The sequence below is a fragment of the Elgaria multicarinata genome, chromosome 3 (genome assembly GCF_023053635.1).
Source record: "Elgaria multicarinata webbii isolate HBS135686 ecotype San Diego chromosome 3, rElgMul1.1.pri, whole genome shotgun sequence".
Classification (NCBI taxonomy): Eukaryota; Metazoa; Chordata; class Lepidosauria; order Squamata; family Anguidae; genus Elgaria; species Elgaria multicarinata.
The window spans coordinates 90469334-90496642 of NC_086173.1; the positions used below are offsets into that span (position 1 = coordinate 90469334).

At 42.5% G+C, this 27309-nt stretch overlaps 1 protein-coding gene across 1 annotated transcript in view; it reads right to left on the reverse strand.

Moving 5' to 3' along the window:
* Positions 1–27309, reverse strand: part of GLRA1 (glycine receptor alpha 1) — an 85084-nt gene that overhangs the window by 43619 nt on the left and 14156 nt on the right. Inside the window, exon 2 of the mRNA XM_063120893.1 lies at positions 11376–11506. Within this exon, the coding sequence (XP_062976963.1) occupies positions 11376–11506 (131 nt within the window). The remainder of the gene's footprint in view (positions 1–11375; positions 11507–27309) is intronic.

The following is a 27309-nucleotide window of genomic DNA, read 5'->3' on the forward strand; positions in this document are numbered from 1 at the left end:
CTGATGACAAAGACTGGTCTCAGACCCCACACTGCAGGTCAATCACTCAGTCTTGAAAAATCCCTAGTCATTCACACCCATTGAGGAAATCTCAGCTGATCATGCCTGACCATTACTGCAAGCAATATATTTTTAAGATCTGAATATTAGCCTTAGAATTGATTCATTGAATGGAAAAATCTGGATCCCATAGAATTTTTTTTGAACCTAGATGAATTTGATCAAAACCAACATTTAATCAGGACATCCTGGCTTCTCTGGCTCTTTCTCTCGTCTTGCAGCCTGCAAAGTACCGGCCTTCTGCTCCTTTCCAGCTTGCCTAAGAAATAGGTTAAGCTTTCAGTTTATATTAATGGTAATAATGTGTTATTATTTTGAATGTAGGGACTCCCTGAAAATTTATTATATGATAGAAACAAAATGAAATGAAAAAGGAGAAAGACAGAAATTCAAAGGGTTGATTTTTCTTAAAAACAAAACTAAACACAATGATTTTTCTTCTTTTAAATGAGTTTTGACTGACCTTTAAATTGCCCTCATCCTTTTGTCTCGGTATAAAATAATTTGCAATTTTAATGGTAAGGACTCATATGTATTAACATACGCTAATAAACTCTTGTCAGTTTCACCTTTGGGGAGAGCCAGCAATATTATAGGATTCGTTTTAGCTACAGGCTAGAAAGCCTCAAGATGTAGCATATCTGATGCCTTTCTTTAAAAGTGTCCAATGTTCCTCAGATATGAACAGAGAACGCAGGTCTCCTGCAGCTTTTGTCTGGCAGTTCATATGCAGCAAATAAGGTCCAACATGCTCTAATGCTTTCACTAAGGGTAGCTATATTGAAAGCTCTGGCCGCTGGCTACCTGGAGGCTGCATCAATTATGAAAAAGGATGTTTTCTTGTCCTTTTCCACAGTGCTGATAGAGATTCTATACTATGGATTCTGAATTAGCAGTTGAGCTGCCTGGTCCACACTGATCATCTCAGGATGTACAGTATCTACGATGCAGTCTTAAAAGAAAAGGTATATACCACCAGGAACTTCACCAGGAACTAGAAAGTGACTTCTGACCTGGAAGTCCCACCTTTTATTAGGTTCTCCCTTCAACAGACTAGGAACTGTGAAGAAACAAATTCTATGATCACTTCCTATACACTACAGTGGCCTCCGTCAACTTGGTGCTCTCCAGAACTTTTGGACTTCAGCTCCCATCAGCCCCAGGCAACGTTGCTGGAATGCTGGGAATTATAGTCCAAAACATCTGAAAGTCATTTCCCTCATCTTAGAGAACTCTGGGAACTGTAATTCCATCAGATTTATAGCAATCCCTAACAGAACTTTCATCCTCCTCCTCAACTTAGGGCCTTGCTAGACCTACCTGATGATCTGTGTGGGAGGAGGGGCCAGCCCCAGTCTACATGTCAGACATGACAGGCAGAAGGAAGGACCTGTTGCGTCCGCCATTTTTTAATTTTTAAAGGGCCAGGTGCGCAGGAGCGCACCATTGACTGGTAAGTTTTTTTTTAAAGGGTTCCTTGCTCCCCCCGGCTCTGATTCCCCCCTGGTCATGATTCCCCCCCATCTCCGGTTCCCCCCCAGATCTCCTCACCCCCGATCTCTCCCCCTGTCCCGATGGGCCCAGCGCTCCTGTGGAGTGCTGTGCCCTGTCCACCGCTTTTCCTAGCTACTTGTGAGTAATTGCGGTAGCTGGGAAAAGCGGCGGACCGGTCTACATGCCCATGGTCTCGGGCTCAGCCTGAGACCGCGGGAAATACTGGGCCACAAGCAGTGCCCGTTATCCCGGGCAAAGGGAGGGTTACCCCTGCCTGAGCCTGGGATACCCTGTGTGTCATCTGAATGCACGGGCTCACCCGGGGCTCGCACCGGGCTAACCCATCGTCTAGCAATAGCCTTACAATTCTCAGGATTCTTTGGGCGAAGCCATGATAGTACAGTTGCCACAAAATCAACATATGTTTGCAATGCAGAAAGGGCCTATATTGTTCATTCAAAGCAGCTGCAGCCGGTGGTGTAGTTACTTAGGTAATTTTAGATTTGGAACTTAATGAGATTGCAGGGACCAACCCATAGATGTGTGCAAGGGGTGTGCTGGGTGTGCCCAGGCACACCCTAATGTCTCAAGCAATAAGGACCAAATTGAGGGGGCCATTGGGGGATCCAGACGCAGTGGGAATGGTCCTCCAGCTGCTTTGCCACCACATTGAAGAATCACTGCCTTCGAGAGAGCATTGTTGCTCCCAGCAGCAAGAGTGAAAAGGAATATCTCTGCTGGGAGCCTCTCTGCCACTAGGCCTCCGTTGGAGTGGCTGCGCCAACCAATCTTGTGCCAACAGAGGCACGTGTAAATGATACCGGGCACATGCCACACCAAAATGCCCACCCACACAGTGGGGACAGCCTTCCAGCTGTCTGCTGTTGCTCCTGGCATCAGGAGCAAAAAGGAATCGCTCTTTTGGGAGCCTCTTTGCAGGGAGGCTCCCAGAGAGGCTCCAGGAGGAGGGCCCCCAAAGGCTAATATCACCTCATAAGTGCCTCCTCCAGCCAGTATCACAAGGCCCCACCAATGCTGGGGCTTGAAGAGCATCTCCTCATTCCCCACCCCACCTGCAACGGCCCTCCCGTGATCTGGCAAGCTGAATGCAGAGTAGGGCCTCAGTGCCTACAGTGTTTAATAAATAAGTGAATAAAAGTAATGTCCTTTATGACAGAGTATTCAATAAATGTTCTTCTTTAAACTTTTTTTAAAAAAATATTCCCTGAGTGCACCCCCTAATGAAATGCGCCGGGCACGCCTATGGACCCACCTCTCCAGATGGTCATGTGTATTATTATTCCACTGACTTCAAAATGTGCTAAACCTGCCCTACTGCACTTGGGGGCCCCACTTGTTCATTCTGCTTAGAGGGCCCTGGCACACCTGCCCAGAGTCCCGTCCTGACTGAGCTAAGAGCATTCATTATACCTTTCTCATTTTGGATAGCTGAGTAAGATGGGTCACAAAGGCCATAAAATCACTTAATGGATGCTTCAAAGGTAAAACTAGTTAGAGTTGCTACCTTCCCCTACCCTCCCTTAGCTCCATTTATGTGGGAACCATGAACTGCAGTTTATGTTGTTTGCTGATAATATGGGTAAGTTTCATTTCCTTTGTGGTCAGTATCTAAGACAGCAGGAACCTGGCCCCTCTCCCCTACACTTCCTGAATGTCAAGTACCGCTTACTCCATTTGAGTGTCCCTTTGAATGCTATAGATGAATTTCTAATTCAACTCCACACAGGATGAGAAACATCCTTTTGTCTTCCCTCAGTCTAATTGTTCAATACTTAGAAGCCCTGGGTTCAAATGCCCATCCCTTTGTATGATTCTAATGAAAGGGAAATGAACTACACCTGGGCGGGATCTATACTACTGCTTATAACGGTTTATAATGGTTATGACAACTGTTCAGGCGCAGGACACATTACATATACAGTTTTCAAACCATTTTTAAAGTGTTGTATCCTGCTTGGTGTAGATCTGGCCCAGCTCCAGGGTTGGTGTAGTTCTTTTCCCATTCCAGGGGCATGTTAGGGGCACAGGACAGGTTTGGGTCTTGCCTCTCCCAGAATGCCTTCTTTTTGTGCTCTCTGCTGTTGGAGTTCCCAAGTTGATATCCCAAGTTGATATAGGCATGGTATAGACATGCCCAGAGAAGACTTCCGACATTAGGGGCTTCTCTAAATGAGCTATTTATAGCGTACTCCTTTCTGGCCACTCACAGAAGTTTCCAGATCAATTAAATCCCACTGTAAACAAACAGGACATCTTCCACGGCTCTCCCCTCCCCATTATTCTGTTGCAAAATAGATCAGAGAAAAGCTGGAATAAATCCTTAATGGCGTGAAATCGGCAGTGTATAAAGCTGGCGTTGCGCTATAAAGTTGTCGAGGAAGGACTTTAAATGGAGGGAGAAGAGGGTAAAATGCTTCTCTGCAACAAAGGGAGGCAGATCTGATCCCCATGAGTCTACTCAGAAGTAAGTCCCATTGTGTTCAGTGGGGCTTACTCCCAAGTAAGTGTGACAAGGGCAGGATCTACACTACTGCTATATATCTTACTCAGAAGTAAGTCCTGACTTTCAAGGAGGCTGCAAGGAAACAGATGAAAATAAAACTCCCTCCTCCTTTGCACACATATCATGGAGTGAGTGAGCGAGCGAGCGAGGCACACCCTCAATTCAACCGACCATGCCTGCAATTTAAAGGTGCCCCAGGAAGCAAGATCTGTATTAAAGAACCAGGAAGCACAACAGCACCTGGTAAACAATGGGATTTCCCTTAATGTAGAGACACCCTAGGTCTCTGTCTCCAAGACCTTACCTCAGAAAGAACATTTTTTAAAAACTGATGCTCTATGCTTTCCTCAAAAAGGGCTCCCCCTCCTCCTCCTCCTCCCTTTTAATTGTCACTATGAGAAATAAAGAAAGAAGGGAAGAAAGGAACTGACCCCGTGCAGCCATGGTATTATTCTCATTTAAATCTAAAGCATTAAAATGCCTCTGTGACTTATTGCCAGTTCATTTAGATGGTGTGCTCAGAGAGCTACAACCCCAAGCTCTGCTGCTGTGACTTTCATATAAATTGGATACTGATTTATGTGTGACAGACTAAGCCAGCAAACTGCCCCCACGGGGGAGGTGTAGTTCATTGAAATAAATCTGAAATTAAATTATCTTGAATAAAATTACAATACAACGGCCTTCAGCAGAAGGGTAATGTATATATTTCATTAAATATTAAAGTTTAATTTCTTTTGTGTATACGTGCATGCTGAGGTGGGAAGACGTTAATTTAACCCTGCGTTTGATTTTTCTCCCATTATCTGAGGCCTTCCCTCTAGCTGGAAAAAATATATATCCTGATATCGATGGTTTGCAAAAGTTAAGTGACAAAGGTAGTTCAAGTTGAACTGCAGAGATGGGTTTAAGCCCCAGCAGAACTATTGATCACCCTTGGGCGAGCCTCTGTCTCTCATCTGTAAAATGCCCCAGCTCTGCCACAGGGAAAGCAAGTTAAAGACGATAAAACAGTTCACACATCAAAACCACGCCTTCTGATAGTGAACCCAGGTGGTGAATGCCAACTAGGGATGTTCAACGGCTTTGCTTGGTCCACATTTCTAAATGAACTGACCTGATTTGCACTTCCTGGACTATGATGGAGATTGGAACACTGTTATCATTTGGTTTTCGCACTACCCTGAAATTTATGAAACACTTCTTGGCTAAAACAAACAAAAAAGTCCCCAAATGCAGTTTTTTTAAGGATAAGATAAATAGAAAAATATGTATATGGTGAAGAAATTTCATGTTCCCACATGTTTTTGCACTAATGTGTCTGAAAATGGTGCACATCAATATTAAAGTTTAATTTCTTTTGTGAATACGTGCATGCTGAGGTAGGAAGACATTCATTTAACCCTGCGTTTGATTTTTCTCCCATTATCTGAGGCCTTCCCTCTAGCTGGAAAAAATATATATCCTGATATCTGTGGTTTGTAAAAGTCAAGTGATAAAGGTAGCGCAAGTTGAACTGCAGAGAGATGGGTTTAAGCCCTGTTAGATTCACAGGAAATAAACAGATCCATCCATCCAGCACTAGGTGTAGCTTTCCCACAGGTAATGGAACTTTTTATAACATGACTTTTTACATCATTTATATATGGATACTTGTTGGGTTTTTTTTAAGTGCTTCATAATCTTTTCTGTTGTCTTTTCTCACTACAACCCCACAAGATAAGCCACAAGGTATGATAGATAAGTAACTATTATTTCCCATTTTATAGGTGAGCAACTGAAAGAGACAGAATTCAGATGACCACATGGAAGTGGCCATCTTAGGGTGGCCATATATCCTGGTTGATAGAGAACAGTCCTCTATTTGAAAGGCTGTCCTCTACTTGAAGGCATCCTTTATTATTTGAAGGACTGTCCATGCCAAGTCTGGTTGAAAGAAAAAGGAACATAAAATGGAAGTGGTGGGGCCTTAAAGTTGCCCATTGACCTGGGCAGAAAACAGAGCAGGCACATAGATCATCTAGTTACAGACTTCTCCACTATGGTGAGATGTACTGTATTTCTATTTAAATCATAATAATTATTTCTAAATTTGCATCTATACATATAAATCAGCATATGCAAATTTTATACAAATCTATATCTTTTGTCCCTTTTTTTTGTGCAATCCAAAAGTGGCCACCTTAGGTCATCTGCAGTGTACAACACACAGTTAAGCCCAGTGTTACTTATAACTTGCCCACAATTGATTGAAAATCTGGTGAAACAAGAGGATAGTAATAATGGGTTGCTACAGATTCATGTGGTTGCAGGTTCCACATGACAGCTTTTTAAACAGCTGCTGTGTGTTTCTTGTGTATGTGAATTCACTTTATTAGTCTCCCAAAGAAAACTCCCAGATCCAGTTTCATCAGACCATATTAGCTTTCTTGGGGTTTGCCTTGAACATTTCCAAAGCCCTGAGCATCTGTCGCTGCTTATTTTGGTCCATGCGGGCAGATCTAAGCTGGCAGGTTCTGGGGTTTAGTTTCTGTTAGATTTAGCGATGAATTGGATTTCAACTTAATTTTAATAGAAGGTTTGTATTTCTTATGTTATTGCTTGCTCTGGGCCTTTGAAATGGGGTAAACTATAAGTTTAATGAAATGAATAGTCATGTGAATATTTGCAACTGGACTGCTGGAGTAGTTATAGCTCCTCAGGATTATGTACTCAGCGTTGTTCTTTTATTTACTTCTCACAGCGCCAAGACTCAAGACACAAGAGCAAGCACTCAGCTTGTTGATCTGTGTCATCCTCCTTAGTTCCCAAGGAACCATTAAAGATCTTAGGAAGGGATGTTCAGAAATGCAAGAACACACTCAGGTTACAAGGACAGAAAGAGAGCAAAAAGGATCCTTTGGTCTCAGTCACTGAGTGGTTTGCAAAACACTCATGCATACACCATTTTGAGAACTACCAAGAGGGCACCGAATGTTACTGTTGTGTATCTAACAGCACTATATATCTATGGGGAAAGCCTAGGGTGTGCTCACCTCCACTCATGTTAGTCCATACTGAGATGTTTTTGGCCATGTACTATCACAGCTTGAACGTCAACAGAAACCACCTTCAATGTGGCTGTATACAGTGTATAGTGATGTGCCAAAAGCCAAGTCCAGTTTGAATTCAGCCAGTAGAGGTGCAGGTTTGCTCTAAGCACAACCTCTTTCCTGTAGGCTGCTACATGCTAAAATAGTCATGTGATGCCCCTCAAAATCAAAAGAACCAAATGGGCAGAGTGACAATACATCCATTCATCTCTCGAGGAGCAAAGCTGTCTGTTGGTTTGCAGAAACAGAACTGAATAGCCATGGCCCTTGCTCAGCTGGTGGAAATATAGGTGGCAAGGAGGACACAAATGGCAAACCAAGGGCTGTTTCCAACTCTTTACAGGGAACTGTGATCATGATCATCAACACCACTTTCATTAGTACAGCTTCTTACTTTTTCCTTTGGTAGTTACCATGGTTCTCCCCAAAACTGGGATGAGAATTTCCTGGCAGCTTGCATGTTATCGACTTGGGATGATTGGGCAGCTTTAAATACTGGGGGTACTTTGAGTAAATGTCTTATCTGTATGCTATAGCAGACATTTGGAAATGCCCATAAATGTCATGGATAAAGGGGTTTTGTGAGCATGAAAGAAAAGACCATAGTATTTGTTCCAAAGAAGCTTCCACACAAGCTTTTTCTGATGAAGCAAACACTCGCCAGGCACATAAAATTGGCTGTGGGATTTTAATATCACTAAAGGGAGCTAGAGAACAGTAAGGAGAGTAGCTGAGCTGAAATTAGGTGAGTGCCTGACCACATGGTCTTCACTGGCCAAACAAAATTCCTGTGGGATGCAGAGATGAGTCACCACCGACGTCTGCTCTGCTCCGAAGCTGCAAAGTGGCTCCAGGGAAGTGGCAGCTGGGAGAGTTCAGTTCCACTTGTATGGGTAACTCAATGTTCAGAGGCTGGATGGCTCAAGGGTCATTATTGCTGATCTGCTAAATTTGGATGTGAGGAATGGTCATGAGAAAATAGAAACTTTGATTTTTGCTCAGCCTCCCAGGGCAGTTAAACACACACACACGCACACACACAAATGTGCGCGCACGCACACACACGGTTTGTGCAAATTCCTTTACACCTGATCGCACAGTGGCCCTTCCACATGGGACGACCAATCTCAGCAACAAAGGGTACATTCAGATGGCACACAATCCGCCAGAGTCAACATCCTCTTTGAGATATGCAGCTTAATCAGAATGGATTTCATGCTGTGTTCCCATGCAAAGCCGCTCTTTTGGGCAGCCCTTGCTGGGTGACCGCTCTGGCAAAATGTAGCATGGCTGCCCAGGGCTGATGGAGCAGCTGCTGTGCATTTGTCAAAGGGCAAGTTCTTTCATGTGATATGAAATCATCTCCGATAAGCAGCTGGTTTGTGTAGGTGACATGGATGAAATCTACGCCCTCTAAAAGCATCTGAACGTTGACCTGTTTGTCCTGCCCCTGCCCCCTCATTGATTGCTATGGGTTAGGGTATTTTTGCAGCAAATGCATAATTTGTGGAAGTAATACATGTAAGTACACATGCCTTTAAGCATCTGTGTCTAGATATCAAGTTTCCCAGGTGCATGTGCATGGCACATAGGCTGCAGAAAACACTGGTGGAATGCCAGTGTTTCCTGCACCAATTATAACATATAGCTCCACCCACAGTCTGCCTTTACACTTTCATTTGCCTGCCTCAGTGCATGTGCATTAGGATGGTGGTAGTAGTTGATGATGATAGATGATGATTGATGTGTATATGTGTGGTTCTGGGTCACATGCAGGTGAGTTTTAAATGAAGGAGAAAGTTCATTGGAAAGTCTGTGAATTTACAGCTGATTCCTTGTGAGATCTTGGGTAAATTGTCATTGTAATCTGCCTTAGTACTAAAGAAGCAGGCAGGAGATGATTGCATACATTAAATCAATCACAGTGGCTGTAAGGGAAATAATGGAAATACATAGTATTTTGCACAGACTGGAAAACATGATTTGTAAAAGCATATATGCTTTTAACATATTACAAGCAGTAAAAGGCGCCCAACGAAAATGAAATCAACATGTGGTCATTTCTATAGAGGCAAGTGGCATTCCTGCCTCCCCTCCCCCTATATAATATATATTTGTTCTGGGCAAGGCTGCCAATAGAAGCCTTGCAACTAACTTTGGAGAAGATAAATTCATGGACAACAAAGATTTCTACAACTATTGGGTTAGATACTCACTAAACCCATCTGTATGCTCAGTGAGTCCCTAGTAGATTGCTGGAAAATAGGGGCGGATGGCAAGGGACAGTATACTAAGAACCCAGTATCAGAGGCAGCAACTATATACACCAGTTGCTGGGATCATGGGCAGGGGAGTGCTGCTGCATTCGTGTCTTGTTTGTGGGTTCCTGCTCCACAGCTGGTTGGCCACTGTATGAACAGAATGCTGGATGTTTGTTCTGATCTAGCATGGCTGTTAAGTCCTCATGATCTAACCCCATGTTGTCAAGACTTTGTGGAGCATCTTTACAGCATCTTCTGCTGGAATCAGAATACTGCACTAGACGGACACATTAGGGCCAGATCTACACCAAGCAGGACATGACACTTTGAAAACAGTTTGAAAACTGTATATGGAATGTGCCCTGGGCCCCAACAGTTGTCACTACTGTTATAAACCATTTTAAAGCAGTAGTGTAGATCCTGCCTTAGTTGCCATCCTATAAACAATTACCTGGGGGTAATCCTCATTGAGCTCAGCAGGACTTATTTCAGAGCAGAAATGTTGGGAATTTCATTTGGTCTACAATTTTAAACAAATTGACCTAATTCACACTCCCTGTACTAATATGCAGATCAGAACCCAGATACCTCTGTGCACGTCTCTGAAATTTGTAGTGTAGTTTTTGGCTCCAAAACATGCATCAGAAATGCATATTTTAGGGGACATTCCTACAGCAATGCATATTTTAGGGAATATGTGCATACAATTTAAATGTAAATTGTTGTGCATTAAAAAGAGAGAGAGAGAGAGAGAGAGAGAGTGAGAAAATGGGACAGGATGGATTTATGACTGAACACATGAGAAACTGACATACTCTGGAAACAGACTGATCTGTTCCTGAGCTCTCCCAGGCATTTGCCAGATATGATAAAGTTTTAATCAGTCTTGGGATTTTTATTGTTGATAGTTTTTAAATTATTTTTGTATGTAAATGGTTTTTGTATTATGTTTTATATTGTATTTTTAAGGTTTTAATCTTTTGTAAACCAACCAGAGAGCTTTGGCTATTGAACTTTATGGGGATGTGATAAATGAATGAATAAATTAATGAATGACATGTATATGATTATGCTGTTAAGTGCACAATCCTATACATGTTTAGACAGAAAAAAGCCCTACAACTCGCAGCGAACCATATTGGCTCATGATTGATGACATTTGTTGGACTTTTTTCCGTCTAAACTTACATAGGATGGCAACTTAAGTGTTTTAACAAAACAAGATTATTCCATGGAGAATTTCATTAAATTGGTGATAGCATTATAAGTTTTTAGGCTTAAACATATGTCCTTCCCAGTAAGCAACTCTCAGTGTTTACTTTTTCTAAGAGTGTCGTTTGTGTGTCTCTTCATTTTTTCATACAGGCTTAGGCTGGAATTATGCATGCAGCAAAATGAGTTGGAAATAAGGCGGTAGAATGGATTGGGATACTTTATAGTGCAGCAGGAGGAATTGCATCCCTAAATTCCATCCTATGTAAAAAACAACACACACAGATACCCAACAAAAACCAAAGATCATCCAACCATTTGTTTGTATGTTTTATGTAAATGGTTTTCAAACCTTTACACTGTTTTTCAATGTAATCTAAAGTTTATGTTTTTAATCTTTGAAACCACCAGGGAGCCTCAGCTATGGGCTGGTTAATAGCAATAATAATAATAATAATAATAATAATAATAATAATAATAATGACAAAAACGAATATGTCAGAAAGTGGCTTGGTTAGAAACTTTCTCCTTGAAATGCTGTTTTTCTGTGTGCGGGACTTTTTGTTGTTGTTGCTTTAAGTAGATGAACATTAAAAATGGCTAGGCAGCATGTACAGAGTCTAGTTCTTTAGGCCCACAAATGGAATCTGGTGAAAACAAACCTAGAGCTCATGCTCTGATCCAAAACAAAATGGAAGTGGGTGGGGTGGAATCAAGAGATGGCTGCATTACCTTTAAAATTGGGCCTGATTCTGGCATCGTATCCTGATGTCCTTCCCATCAGTTTATCCAGGAAATCTGAAGGGGACATAAGTGAAGGAGCGGATCGGGCTGCTGCTCCAGTTTCTTTGGAAGCGGCGAGGCTGAGCCAAAAAGAAGAGAGCAAGCAGAGATTTAATTAGTAGCTTTTCTTCTCTTGTTGAAATTGTATCCTTTGCCCCCTGTTGTGAGGATCTGGGATCAGAATTCTTTGCAAGAGAGCACACTGTTCCCATTATAAGCCATGACAAATACCTCTGTGGATTCTTAATGAAGCTGGTCTCTGCTAATTTGTTTGCTCAGCCCAAACATTCCTGAACACAGAATCCCAACTGCTATCTGCGATCAAGCAAGGTGATGGATGAAGAAAATCCCTCTGCTAATTTAGGTACAGACCCAGAGCCTGACGTAAATCAGAAATGTGAACTTTAGCATTCTGTTCCCTATGGGAAAACACACTTTGAGATTAGCCATGTTTTATTATGGAGCATCAATTACCATGTAATTACATGGCAAATAGCAGAGGAGAGTGTGCAGTATGTTGACATTTTCATTTTCTAAAGAGTGGGCAGGGTGTGAGAGCTCAGTTGGCTTCCATTTGCTTTAATAGGTAGCCTGAGCCTAAATTTCCTGCACAGCATGGTAAAACTTCAGGGGACTATGATTTCTCCTACCTAGGTTGGTCATTACCTGGTACAGAAATGTGGCTGCCATACTGGGATCAAGGCACCTCAAAAGTCTCAAGTTTTCAGTCTGAGATCCAAACATACTAAAAACAACAGAGATCTGATTTAATGTTGGCCTTTATCCTTCAAATCCCTTCTCAGGTTAACGATGCATGAGTTGAAGAGTTAAAGACAACCATGCCCAAGTGAGGCTGAAATCAGTACATTTAAATTACTTATGATTTATTAGTCCCATTAATTTAAACAGGATGTAGGTAGGGACTTGATTTCTCTGGAACTGGGCCATAAAGTCTAGTTTGGGAATTACATTGATGGTCTTAAAAGAAGTTTAACCAAGGGTGCAGTCCAGCAGGAACTAAGTATCAAACACCTGGCTGTTGGATGTACAGTATGTGGAACATCAAGAAACTCGGCTGACATCTAGACTTCATATCATTATAAGTTTCGCATGCAGTGCTATCCTATACATATCTATTCAGAAGTCAAGCCCACTGAGAACAATGGAACTTACTCCTAGACAAGTGTGGATAGGATAGCAAGCCTTCTAATAGAAGATTGCAAGACCTTCTAATGCTTTGGAGCTTTAACACTGAGCATTGTTTTCCACCCCCCACCCACAATACCATGGGCATCATCTTCTTCAAATGTGGAAGGGCTGTGTAATCAGTAGAGGGACTAGATCTTACGGGGCTTGTATAAGTCATTAACTTTGCAGAAAAGGATCTAGATGTGGTATTGTAGAAATTCCACGTGATTTTGCATCTAGCCAACATAGTACCCCTTCAGCACCTATCTAACAAATAGGGACATAAATGGATCTTGGATAGTATACTATGTTTCTATGATAAATTGCACCCATCTTTGGGCCCAGTGCCACCTGTCATAATAAGAAAGGCCTCATCTAGCTGCACTGTTTCCCCTGCTATCCCCTTTACCTACCATCTCCTTGGGCTGGATAGATACTTGTCTAGGTACGGTGGGTACACATTCAGACACTTGTCTGGCTACACTAATTGGTTGAGCTACCTCACCAGGCAGAGGACAACTAGTCTGACCAGCAGAGGGTGTAGTTGGTAGATCAAATGCATTGTGGTATATCTAGGTTTATAAATGGTAGTTGTAGGGTGGCCACGTGTCCCCTATTTGAAGGCTTGTCAGAGGACAGTCCTCTATTTGAAGGACTAGCCAGCCCTAGCTTGGTTTAAGGATAACAAAGGGAGTATCACAAGCCTTGAAGTTGCTCACCCAACAGTTTGCACCTGGACAGCAGACTGATCAGGCAGGCACACAGGTCACATGGTCACAGTCTACATTACTATGAGATATATTGCATTTCTATTTATTTATAATCATTGTTTTTTAAATGTTCTTCTATACATATAATTTAGCATATGCAAATTTTATGCAAAGTGGCACCCCCTTTTGCCTACAAGTGGGCCTCAGTAGCTGCCTGACAATTTTGATCCCTGATGTCAGCTCTGTGAAGAGAAATTGGGGGCAAATGAGCCCCGGTGCCAGTCGCCTAACATTCATGGCAAGAATTGGCTTCAGTATCTAATAACACTTGTTTGGGGCTGAGGTGGTTTTAAAACAACAATCAAGCAGATTTGTTTGAAAGGCCCTTGCAATCAGTACTGGATGCAGGTTTTTGAGGAGCTTTGGGCAGGTCACTTCCCTCCCTCAGCGAGTCTACCTCCTCACTGCCATTGCCTGCAGCTCCTATTGCTTCTCCTCCTCTTTCTATTCCTAGCTTGCTTGCATGCCAGACAGAGGGACAGCGAGCAAGTAGGCAGTGGCATCTACTGCTCCTTCTTCTCACCACCATCAATTGTCTGGGCCAGGTGAGAAGCAGGTGAACAAGCAGGTTGCAATGATGAAGGAAGGGAGCATCTCAGTGCGTCCTTGCAGTGGTGTGGGTCCTTGGCAGCTGCCCAACTGTACCTACCCTTGACGCCAACCCTGCTTGTGGTGTTTTAGTTATCTCCCATCTCGTTAAATGTTTATAGATCACAGAAATCCATGTTGGTCTGGGCCTCTCTCTCTCTCTCTCTCTCTCTCTCTCTCTCTCTCTCTCTCTCTCTCTCTCTCTCTCTCTGAATGTATGTAGGGGGGAAGAATTTCCCTGGGCTTCAGAAATGGCAGGCCCTACATCAAAATGGATAAGTAGCATGTTCCAACTGAAAAAAAATTAACATTGGCCCAGAGTATCATGAGGAAGGCTCCTCCCCTCATTACTGCAAATGAAAATTCAGCCCTAGTCCCTCGGGCCTGAATGTATGGAAACATTTCTCCTGTTACATTAAGCAAACAAAGGCCATGTTCGGACGACACTTTAGGCAATGGAGGAGGGAATAGGCAATGCACAGTACCTTCTTTCAGAGGTACTCCCCACACAATATGTTGCCCCTCCCCCCGTCGCGCGGCTGAAACTCCCAGCATCCTTCTGGGTGGCTGGTTCTCCTCCCTCCCTCAGACTTGCCAGCCCTATCCCATCATGCATTGCAAGTTCTGCCAGTTGTACAGGAGTGGCGTGGGTGCTTTTGGCTGCTCTTGCCAGAGAATAATGCACTTGATGGGGGAGATTACACAACGGAGCCAGCCACACGACATGTTAATCAATGGGTAATGGAATAAACAACAGAGCAGCCCATTCCCCCCCCCCGTTGTTTAATTCAGAAAATAACATATTGTGAGTTGGGTGCCCATTGTGTGTTGCCCCCCAGATGACACAATAATCAGCACAACAGATGATTGTCTCTTTACCCCCCCCCCAGTTGATTATCGTGTTGTCCGAACCCAGCCAAAATGTACTAGTAGACATCCATATTAAAGAGCAGCGAATTACACAAACTGTCACTTTACATTGATCTAAAAGAATTGCCTGCATCTTCAAAGGTCACAGGTAACTACACAGAATCCACATGAAGTATACAGAGTGGGTAAGCAAAATTCTGCCAAACTCTGTCTACAATGGCTGGCAAATAATTAAATGCAAGGTTTCATATTCCAGTTCTTAACCTTCACGAGCACTATCTTTGACCTCCAGGAAATTATTAATGGAATAATTTCCTGCAAATTACATTGGCTGCACCAGGTTTATTCTCCATCCCCTCTTTTCCATTTGTTCTTGTTTCATTTCACCAGTAAATATGTTCTTCTGCTTCTGCAAGGTAGAATTTATGGCCAGAAGTGATCTGGAATATAAAATCAGGATTTTGCTTGCCTGCATTGCTCTTTCACAGAGAGTGCCTCCAGCTCCAGAATGAGTTCATTTATTGTTCATTTCAGGTGATGCATATATCTAGGGTGCATTCTACCAACCGCTGTTTCTTTAGAAGAGCCATGCCTTTCCATGGTAATTGCCTAAGTGTAACTCTTCAAGGACTCCACACTTAAATGTCAGGTCAATGATTCCTTGAGGATGTAGGCACTCCTATGTGCACATGAAGCTTCCTTTCTGGCAAGGGTTAACCTATTCACTTCAGTAGAGGGGTCATGAAAATGTGCCCCACGAGTCATGAAAATGTGCCATCTTCCTTGGAATGAATAGGAAAAGCTGCTCAGAGAAATACAAGAGCTCTGCACATACATTGGAGTGCATGGGAAAAACTGCATGGGGAAACCATTAATTAGGAAAATACGTGCTCTTCTAAATGAGCGATTTATTGCATGTTCCTGGTTGGCCACTCACTAAAGTCTTCAGGTCCATTATTTCACATTGTCAATGACCAGGACATCTCCTGCGGTATCCCCTGGAAATCCCGCTATGAAAAGAACCGCTTTTAATGTAGTAAATCCAGGAAAAAGCAGGATCTTCCACCACTAAATGGCGCTGTCTCAATAGAAGTGAAGGGAGGGGAAGTATTCAATTCAAAATATGTGGTTGTCTCTCTCCGCCACTGTATTGCAGCCCATAACAATTGTGCCAAAGAACCAGGAAGCACAGAGCCCCAGGTAAGCAACGTGATTTGCCCTTAATATAGTGATGTTCTATATTTGTCTGAAAAGTACCCCAAATGTGGATGTACAAAACATATAAAACCAGAACTCTCTGAATCAAAATATAGATTGTGTGTGTGTGTGCGTGTGTGCATGCGCATGCTTGAATCTGTGCAAAGGAATAAGGAAGAACTTGTATTAGTAATTACCCCTTTGGAAGCAAACCTGCAGAGCAATCTGGGGGAATAGGCTGTGGTTGCTTTAAAATATGGTATCTGTGCTTTGCAAGCTCAGGAGAAAATGGGGAGAGAGGGAATCAATACGGGGCTATAAATCTGCATTCTAAAAGAGGTTCTGCATGGAAATGAGCTGGGAGAGAAAAAAATTCAATTAAACAGCAAATGAGTTGGTGCCCAAAGAATCCTGCCAGTTCAGCAGAGAGGTGCCAGAAAATGCAATATACTGATTTCTTCTCATTAACCACGGGCTATAGGAAGGCTATGGGGAATAATGCAATAAAATATCTAAGAGTTTTGGGTTAAAAAACAACAACAGCCCAAAGATATTATATGCATGAAATGAGACAAAGAACTAGGCAAGATCAGATTGTTTTTTTCTTCTCATATGGATGCCATTTATTCTGGTACACAATGAAAAAGAACAGGCATTGATTGGCAAATCTAATATTCTTGGAGTTTTCGCTGCTCCTTACATGTGGTTGCTGTGCTCAGTGCAGCCACAAATGATGGGTATATAGAAAAGGGCTCGGGGCAAACCAAACCCATGAGCTGTAAGATGAACGTTATGAAGTTACTGTATATTTCTTTGCCAATAGGGTGACCATATGAAAAGGAGGACAGGGCTCCTGTACCTTTAACAGTTGCATACAAAAGGGAATTTCAGCAGGTGTCACTTGTATGCATGCAGCACTGGGTGAAATTCACTCTTCTTTACAACAGTTGAAGTTACAGGAGCCCTGCCCTCTTTTGTATCTGGTCACTCTAGCATAGCTACACAGTAAAATGAAACTACACAGTAAAACTACTTAACACCAACTTATGAGTGACTATGTATAAGATTTAGGTATGATAGGCTCATTTGGTGGCATCTCATCTGTTTGCAGGTCCAGTGCCCCAGGGATACCATGGGTGTATTTCTCAGTATCTGCCTCTGATTTCTGGAAGCCTCTCTGGCAAACCCCTCATTCATACTTCCCCACCCTAAATTATATGCTGACATAAAGAGCGCTGTGGGAGGCAGGGAACTAAGAATCGATTTGTGTGTGGAAGGACCATGATCTCCATTTAGTTCTTGTATTTGGGAATTTGGTTCTTCCCCAGGCTCCAAATTCTTTAATTCTAAGTGTATGTCTTTTCCACCAACCTTCGTTTGGTGCATTCTGAGGTTCTAGTAAAAAACAAAGGTAGATCCTGCAAGCCTGAAGTCTGCCCACATCTCAAAATATTCATAGCTGTCCTTGAAATGATACGCATGGGTCCTACAGCAATGTAGAGATGCTCTCTTTTGCCTTCCTGTCTTGCCACCTTGGGAATGTTTGACTCGATATGGGTGGGGCCAATTACGGAAATCAAAACGTTGAACTTGATTTATCTATCTATGCATTTACTAAATTTGTCTGCCACCTTTCCATCAAATGGTGCTCAAGGTAGCTAAGAGCAAATTCAACAAAAGGCGAGGAACAACAATAAAACACAAAAGTAGAAACCCCCAAAAGGAAGCAGGTAAAACATGGATGAAAACCAATTATAATATATTTACAAGCCAGTTTATGACCCAAATGTTCATCTAAATAAAAACATCTCTGCCTGAAGATGGAAGGTCATCAGAGACAGAACAGAGCTTGTAGTCACCAAGGAGGCCCTTTCTCTGACGCACGTGAAATATGCTTCAGACGTGAGACAAACGGAAGGTCCTCTCCTGAGGATCCTAAAACTAGGACAGGCTCAAATGGGAGAACATGGTCTTTCAGATAACCTTGTCTGAAATCAGGTAGAACTTTGTCCATCTTATAACCAGGGCTAGATCTACACTACTGCTTTATAGCGGTATTGAAGTGCACTGATAACAGTTGGGGCACAATCTACATTCCATATACCATCTTCACAGTGTTATATCCTACTTTTTATTCCACATTCATAAGGTGCAGATCTTTAAAGGTCGCTGCACCTAGATCTCATTACACTAGTCCAAACCTTGGCTGGATCATGCCCATAATTACTTGTGGAATGAATGGTAGCACATATTAGGCAGATGCAGAACTGGACTGTGGGGTAGTGGGGTGCAAATTAAATGGAAGCACTTGAAGACTGTTAGAATATTAACAACAGGACTAGTTGGGAATCTGAGCAAGCTCAACAGATCATCTGGACTGCTGGAAGTACCTCTTGTCAGTAAACTGGCATTGGCCATCAGTTCCTGGACAGGAGCAGATCAAAGTTCTAAATAAATAAATATGATAAATGTATAGTGCCATTTGTCCTAAATATATTGTGGGGAGCATAATATTAAAGCTGACCAAAAACAAAGGATTAAAAAAATACTGATGCATCAAGGGATCAAATCTACTCTGAGTGCTTTAGGTGTTTTCTCTTTTCCAATAGGAACATCTCAAAAGAAATTGCTCTATTCTGAACTGCCAGGAGTTGAATTGGCTTCTCTTTCCACAGGCAAATCATATACTTTCCCTAAGATATAAACCCATCATCCTTTTGTGTCTGATCCTGGCTCCCCTCAATAACGTTTGCAGTTCCCAGTTGCATGTACCACCTTCAAGGTGGTCAAAGTTGTTACATGTGTGGGCTGCCCCATTTATTTGGATGAGGAAGCAAATCTGGGCAGTTTATGCTTAATTTTAGCATAACTCTATGCTTAATTTTAGAGAAAATGCCTGTATTTTGGGTATCCAAACTGTGTGTTCTGAGAAGCTGAATGCTGTAATCTGAGAAAATGTGCATAATTTCTTCTTTTTTGAATTCACATTCTTGAGTCAGCCAGTGTTTACCATTTCCCATCATCTACTCTAATTGCACTAGTTATAGGGAGGGGCAAAGATCTATGCAGCACAGCGAAGCCCTTTTTCTAACCATGGGAAGGAAAACTTATTTGGCTCATTCTCTGGCTTCCGAGATTCCATCAGGCATGATTACCCACAGACCTTCAAGCATATCTTTGCAGCCATAAGGGATAGAAATTTTCAAAGAAAATGAAAAATGAGGTTCTCGGGAAGGTGAATTCTGCACGTAATATCACATTCTCAGGTTTCTTGGTGTTGTTTTTTTTTGCAGGGGGAGGGGTTGTTTTGCCCCTTGCATTTCTGTGGAGTCACAGCCTTCTGTGTACTTCTATATGTAGCTACTCTGAAAAAAGGCTGAGAATTTGGGCCACTTCTGACTTGTCAAAAAAGAGGACAGTGATTTGCATAACATCTGCATAAGCTAATTAAGATATATAGATGCCAATTTAGAAATAATATTTATAATTTAAATACAAATATGTTATGTCCCACCCGTGGAAGACTGTGATCAAGTGTCCTGCTGCTCTCCCTGTTTAGAATGCGGTTCAGGTGCTAACTGAGGATGGGCTACTTCACACCCTTTGCTGCTCTCCCTTTTTATAGATCTTTATCTTTAAACCAGACTTCGGCTGGACAGCCCTTCAAGTAGACTACTGTTCTCTGTGAAAGAGGGCACCTGGCCACCCTGTAAGAGAATGTATGTGTGCTGCTTCTATTGCCACTGTTTTTGCCACGTTGCTCACTGAGAAGTGAAATGGTACTTCTTCCTCGCTTTGAGGGTTTGGCTAGGGAAGCCATGCCATACTGGCTGGGGATGATGGGGTTGTAGTCCAACACACCTAGAGGGCACCAGGTTGGGGAAGGCAGCCCTGATTAATGGACAAGGCTGTTTGGTCTGGTGACTGCAATGGCTGCTGTGTCCCACCCTATGATAGGTTGCTATTATTATCCACAACCATTGGGACACTTGCAACTAAAATAAATAATTGTATTGGATGGATGTATAGGCACTGCAGGCTCCTGAAGGCAAAAAGACCTTACAGGCAGTGTACTGGCAATGCAGGTGCATGTGCCCACACTAGGCTGCCTGGTGGCGGGCAGGCACACCAATTGTGTGTGGGACGGGAGGGAAGAAGGATTGCAGAAAGGGGCAGAGGAAGTCATGGGGGATCGCAGAACTGAGGGAAGGGAGGGAGGAGAGGGGCGCGGTGGGTTTCCCCTTCAGATGGTAACCTGCCTTGGGTCATTCCTGCCTGATGGAGTGTCTCTCCCAGTACAAACCTACTTTACAGCCCCATACACTACAATCAACATCTGAGGACTTCCTCTGAGTGCCTTCTCTGATGGAGTTTCAGAGGATGGCAACGAGGGAGAGGGCCTTCTTGGTGGTGGCCCACCAACTGTCAAATCTTCTCGCCACTGAAGTCCCCTGCTGCCAACATTGTCATCTTTTCATGCCAGTTTAAGACTTTCCTCTATTTTAAGGGTTTTAATTTCTATGAAGCACCCAGAGAGAAAGAAGAAAGAAGAAAGAAGAAAGAAGAAGATATCTATCTATCTATCTATCTATCTATCTATCTATCTATCTATCTATCTATCTATCTATCTATCTCTATATCTATATCTGTAAGGAGATCTGCTGGGCCAGGAGGCCATAGCCACTGCTGTCTTCCTTACCCTTAGTGCCTCTGGTCTCTGTCCCTGAGATTCATATTGGGTATAAGGAAGATGATAAGATGATGCCATTGGCAAGGACTGTAGCTGCCTAGCCTACTATCACTTCTCTTTACAGCAGTGGGCTAAGGGAATACTGAGCAGCTGAAGCTGTGCTGCTTCCCCCATGTCCACCGCTCTGCTCAGCTGCTCATGACTGCTCATTCCCATTCTCCCTTCGGTAAACTTTTGTGGGGGAGCACCAAGTAAGCATTTGTGGGGATACTGGAGGTCAAAGGAACATAGGAAGCTGCCTTATGCTGAGTCAGACCCTTAGTCCATCTAGTCCAGTATTGTCGACACTGACTGGTAGCAATGGCTCTCCAAGGTATCAGGCAGGATTCTTTCCTAGCTCTACCTGGAGATGACTGGGATTGAACCTTCTGCATGCAGAACAGGTGCTCTGTCACTGAGGCCACAGCTAGACCTAAGGTTTATCCTGGGATCATCCAGGGTTCGCCCCTGCCTGAGCACTGGATCCCCTGTGTGTCACCTAGATGAACAGGTTTGACCCCTGGACGTTCCAGGGATAAACCTTAGGTCTAGCTATGGCCTGAGTTACAGCCCCAGGCTACCTTCCTCAGGGCCCTATCAAACCTGACAGAAACCCTGATTTTAAGGAGGGACATATAATACAGATGTAAGGAGCAGGTCCTTTCCTGTTGTAGCCCCTACACTTTGTGCTTCTTGCCAAAAATCACAAATGTGGCTTCCTCTGTTTTTTTTTTTAATAAAGAGAAATGTATAAGGTGGTTTATTTCAGAAGGACTTTCACAACTGCTGCTAGTGTAAATTTATTTTTGAGGCATTAGTACTACTCCATTCCTGATCTGACTGTTTGCTGTGATTTCTAGTTTTATTAAATATTATTGTTTTAGATACATTATGTCTATTGGACCTTATGCCTTTTTATTGTAATCTGCCTTGATTACTGTGGAGGAATGAATATTTATTTCAGAAAATTTTAAAACCAATTTTCTTTTAAAATAAAACAAAACCAAAGTGATTCACAAAGTAATTAATAATAAAATATAATAAATTCATTCCATAAAACAATAAAAGAATAACATAGAGAGCTTTAGCTATTGGGTGGAATAACAATGCAATAAATAAATAAATAACATTAAACTAAACAAGTGTACCTGGCAATGCTGGTGATCAGGAAAACACCCAGGCCAACAAATACGTCTTTATTTGTCAGCGGAAACTCTCAACACTCAGAGCTCACCTAATCTTGAGTTCAGATCTGAATTCTGTGATAAAATTGAAAGTAGACACAGAGTTTTTCTATACTAGGCTGTTAATCTGCTGTATCTAACTTTGGTTTCATCGCAGAACTGAGATCCAAGCACTACACAAAGAGTGTTTCCTTTCCTGCTTTTCTGCTACATATCCTCTAGGTGGCACTGTGATATAGTGGAATAGCACAAATACACAAATGGAAAAAAGCATTTTCTTTCACAAATAGTACTGAATTTTCCTTTCTCTGGAAGAAGAAGAAAACCTCGCCAAAAGTGCTGTTTAAAAACAGAAGTTAAATTGGAGGGTCTGGATGTCATCTAAACAACCCGTAAACAACTGTGTGTAGAGAATGATGAGCACACAATAAATCCTCATGTAGAAAAGCTCATAACCATTTAACAGCCTCGTATAGAAAAGCTCACGATGCCAGAACATGTATGCCTGCAATCCATGTTGCTTCCAGAATCTGGAAAGTAGTAGCTTGAATTATTTCTCTCTCAACTGAATAGGGCACAAGCCACTCAGATATATTTTATTCTTCTTCTAATGACAGATCAATTAGATACATTTATTTGGTAAACAGCACCTTTCTCATGCAAATTCATGCATGTATATTGACCTTGGTTACATTCAACGCCTCTACCACTGCGGACATTTTAATACACTTTCCGTTAATTGTCAGCAGTTTTCTCTGTCAGCATTACTGATGGTCATCATATTTGGAGTCCTGTCTAATTGTCCTCCCCACCCTGCCCCAGAAAGATTCATTCATAATAATACAGCAACAAACCAGTGTGTGTGCAGATCTGACCTTAAGCATACCAAGAGCTAGTTCATACTAGCAAGCCATCACCAGATGAAGCCTTTGGAAATAACTGAAGGGCCACTACAAAGCTTGTGGTCAGGAGGTGCTCAAATGGAGCAACATTTGTATGACGTAGTGACCCCATGAAGAGGCTGAACATGTGGCCACTGCAATTCATGTAACTATGGGGGTCCTTCCATTGAAATGGAGTCTCTGCATGAATGCCCCCTGAATATAAATCCAGTGGGAACCCTGCACACTTCCAATGTACTTTTACAGCATTAGTACTTACTGGTCTTTAGATGAAAGTAAGTTCTACATAGAATTAGATCTCAATGATGGTTGTGCATCTGTTTGGGATAAACTCAAGCTTTAAGTCATCACCACCAGAGAAGATTACAACAGCTGGGATTGCTTAGCTTGGAAAAAAGGAGGCTAAGGGGAGACATGATAAGAGGTGTACAAAATTATGCATGGTGTGGAACATATGGATAAGGAGACATTTTTCTCCTCTCTCATAATACTAGAAGCTGGGGTCATTGCATGAAGCTGATTGGTGGGAGATTCAGGACAGATAAGAGGAAGTACTTCTTCATACAGTGCATAGTTAAGCTATGGAATTCACTACCACAAGATGTAGTGATGGGCAACAATTTGGATGGCTTTAAAAAGGGGTTGGATAAATTCCTGGAGGAGAAGCTATCCATGGCTACTAGTCCAGATGGCTATGTGCTATCCGCAGTATCAGAGGCATGTACACGAGTTACTGGGGAACATTGGTGGAAATGTGCTATTGCACTTGTATCCTGCTTGTGGGTTCTTGATCAACAACCACTGTGTGAACAGAATGCTGGACTAGATGGACTCTTGGTTCTGATCCAGCATGGCTCCTCTTATGTTCTTATGTTCTAAAAGCTATTACTTACTGTATCTCATCTTGTTCTTTAAGATATGACAAGAGTTCTCTTAACAATACTACCTGACATATTTTGGTAGGAAGAATGCATAGAAATGCTTTCTTGGTAGCTTCCCCACAGGTAATGGAAACTCTTCTACTTCATCCAGTATGGTTCCTCTTATGTTCTTATCTTCTTACCAACTATATAAATAAATCTATTGGGATTCATCTTCCCTGGGATACTAAGGACATAAGAAGAACTCTGCTAGGTCAGACCAAGGGCTTATCTGGCCTAGAATTCTGATTTCCACAGTGGGCAGCCAGATGGGAAGCCCACGATTAGGATGGAGAATCATGGCTCTCCTGTCACAGTTGTCTGTAAAGCTGCCTTGAACTTGTTTCAAAACATCTGCTGTAAACCTATAGTCTGAATGCCCCTGGGGTAACTTCTCTGATGAAGGGCATCAGACAAGCGTTTTATATTATGCTCTCTACTGCCCACTCACAGTTTTTCACTGTGTGCAAGAAAAGTGGCACAATAAAAATGGCTCCTGAATGGGGCACGTGGTCTTTGTTTACTTCCTCTTTCCCCTCTGGGCAGAAAGAGGAAGTAATGAGGGACAAACACACACACACAGACACACACTACACACACAGAATTCAGTTCTCCTCAGACTGCTAATAGTCTTGTTCACTTATGGCTCCTGCTTACCTCTCTTGATATATGTAAAAAATGGGACTCTTGTGCTCTCAACTTTTCTCCAGAGTGTAGCCCTAAATTTTTATATTAGCACTTTTGCAGTATATAAATAATTGGTTTTAAATGCCTCAAAACATTCTGAAAAGGCGTAGGTTCTTTTTTTTCTTTTTTCTTTATTTTGTAAAAAAAAGATTAAATATTAAAATGGCAGCTCAATCAATATTTGTATATAATTCAATTAAAAAACCAGCCGGGTTCATTTTCTGAATGCTTCTGTTTCTGACGTGTGCTGCCTCTGAATTGATGGTTTGCTGCAGGATATGGAAGAGCTTTTAATGCTCGTGATGTGGCTAAAATATCCTTCCTCTGTCTGTATCCCTAGATGCATATTGGAGTGGGGGAATGGGACACATGTTGAGGAATTTTTTTTTTAATAAAAATTATTAATTATTTTCTTTGCAGTCAAGGTGATATACCAAACAGCATGAAATAACAGTATGTTACAGGTTTAAGGCAGGCAAGGGATTTTTGAAATTTGACTTCCCAGCTCACATTTTACGGGTTCTTGGAAGCTTGAGAGCCCAGGACATGGGGCCAGAGGGAAAAGCATGATACCAAATCCCACTGAAGCAAAAAGAAGCACAGTTGACGTACACATGGTGAAGATTAAGTGATCTGCAGAGGGTGAGGGAAGTGTGTGTGTGAATGGGTTGACTACGGATAATGGTACACAGACATGAAAAGGAGAAACCCCCACTTAAAATCTGTTCACATATTGGATGTTTTCACTATGAGTTAAGCTATTACGCAGCATGACTTTGAGCCTGTTGTTTGAACAGCTTGTTTGCTTAACCTCATCAGTGGCTGAATTGCATCCACAGGCAGAATGCTGCCAGGGGAGCTCAGGGAAGGTGTAAAATTCTGGCGTTATTCAAGCTGCACTCTATACTCACTAGGTACACAAGAGGGGCTGTCTGTTCTGTCTAACTCTAGGTCACAAGCCCTGCCGGCCCCTGGTTCAATCTGCGGTATGTCAGCCAAGATGGCTGCCATTCTAAGGGTATGGCTGCTTCGGCCTGTAAAGTGTCTGGGGAGCCCTGCGCAAACCTTCCGTCATCACTAGAAAAGACAGGGGAAGGCACTCTCAGATGGTGGGTGTAAAATGGCCCTCATGCTGGATGTTAAGTGCTGCTACCAAAAATGATTTCCAAACTGAAATACTGGGAAAGGATCGCCTGAACACTTTGCCTCAGACTGCAGCAAAGCTTACGGCGTACGTGCCCAGTGGCACATCCTGTCACCTGCATCTCCTTGCCTGCACAAGCCTCTTCCAAGCCTATAAAACCACCCAATTAGGCTGATTAAACCAAGGCAGAAATTGCAGTTGGGTCCAGAGAACCAAAGGGGTGGCTTGGTGTTGCAGAGCAATAGGAGAGGCAGCGTGATATGTGGGGAAGCAAGCCGGGCGCTAGGAACTCTCAGGATGAGCCAAAGCCTGATGCCAGAAATGGTTTAACAGAGAAGGACCGCTGCTCCGTACAAATCCCACGCACACAATTCATGACCCCCTTTCTCTAACATATCACCTTAATGTACTGCTGCCACATGGCCAGTTTTTCTCTTTAATGAACATAACCATACCGGGAAGGAGCCACTGCAATCATCTTGATGGGATCCAAATGACAGCTGCATTAATGAGGAACAAGCTTTCTCCCCTTTACTGCATTATTTGTTCATTTTAAATATAAATGCTTCTTCTCAAATGGTTAATATTCTCTTCTCCTTCTTCTTTATTTGCATTGCTACAATATTGGGTTCACTTTACGTTTTACTCTTTGTAAGTGGCTGCAAAGCGGCAAGACTCATTATAGGCTGTCTACAAGCATAATGGCAGCTCTGGCTTTCTTATTTTATGCCCAGGGAAAAATGAACATTCTCCATCAAGCATACTGTTAGTGACTTTCCAGAAGACCCTGGCTCCAAAGTGAGGCAGGCAACTGGAAATGTCTACCCCTGATCTAACAATGCTTGCCGTTAATCCCAGATGAACTGGTACACATGAATGGACCACTCTTGCGATGAAATGTATGGGACAAGCAGTATTAAGTGAAGTGCAACATAATTATGATCCTGTAACATTTTCTATTAGACGAAATGTGATCATGTCATAAGCCATATTCATATATATATCCATATTGTAACATGTAGTGGTTAAATGCCTGAACCACTGGTCCAGAAAATTCTCTTTTCCCATTTAATCAGAGTTGCAAAGTCCCTTCATAACTTAAGTCTGGGATGGGGAATGTGTGGTTTTCCAGATGTACTGTATTACAACTCCCATCAGCCCTAGCCTGCATAGCCATTTATACTGCCAAATAGCCAAAGCTCTCTGGCTGGTTTACAAAAATGGTGAGGTGTGATCAGGGTTGCAGTCCAATAGCATCTGGAGGGCCACATATTCTCCAGCCTTGACTTAGGTAAATCTCATTCTTAGCTAAACATCTGTGCAGGGTTATAATACTACTAGCCTATCTTACAGTGATGCTGTAAGGATTAGTGAGATGCTATACCTAATAAATAAATAAATAAAGGCACCCTGAGCATTTAGAAGAGGCACGGTGGGTTGGAGCCGGACTAAGTCATGCTTAGAGTAGACCCACTGAAATCAATCAGACAAGTTAGTCAATAGTAACGTGTCCTGTTGATTTCAGTGGGTGTACTCTAAGCATAACTAAAGGTGTAATCCTAACAGAGAAAACTCCTACAACCCCCACCATTCCTCAGTTAGCTATGCTCCATCATGCTGGATGGGGAATCCTGGGAGTTGTAGGACTTTTCTCTCTCTCATCATTTCAGCCTAAGTCTGGATCCAACCCAATATAAATGGTAA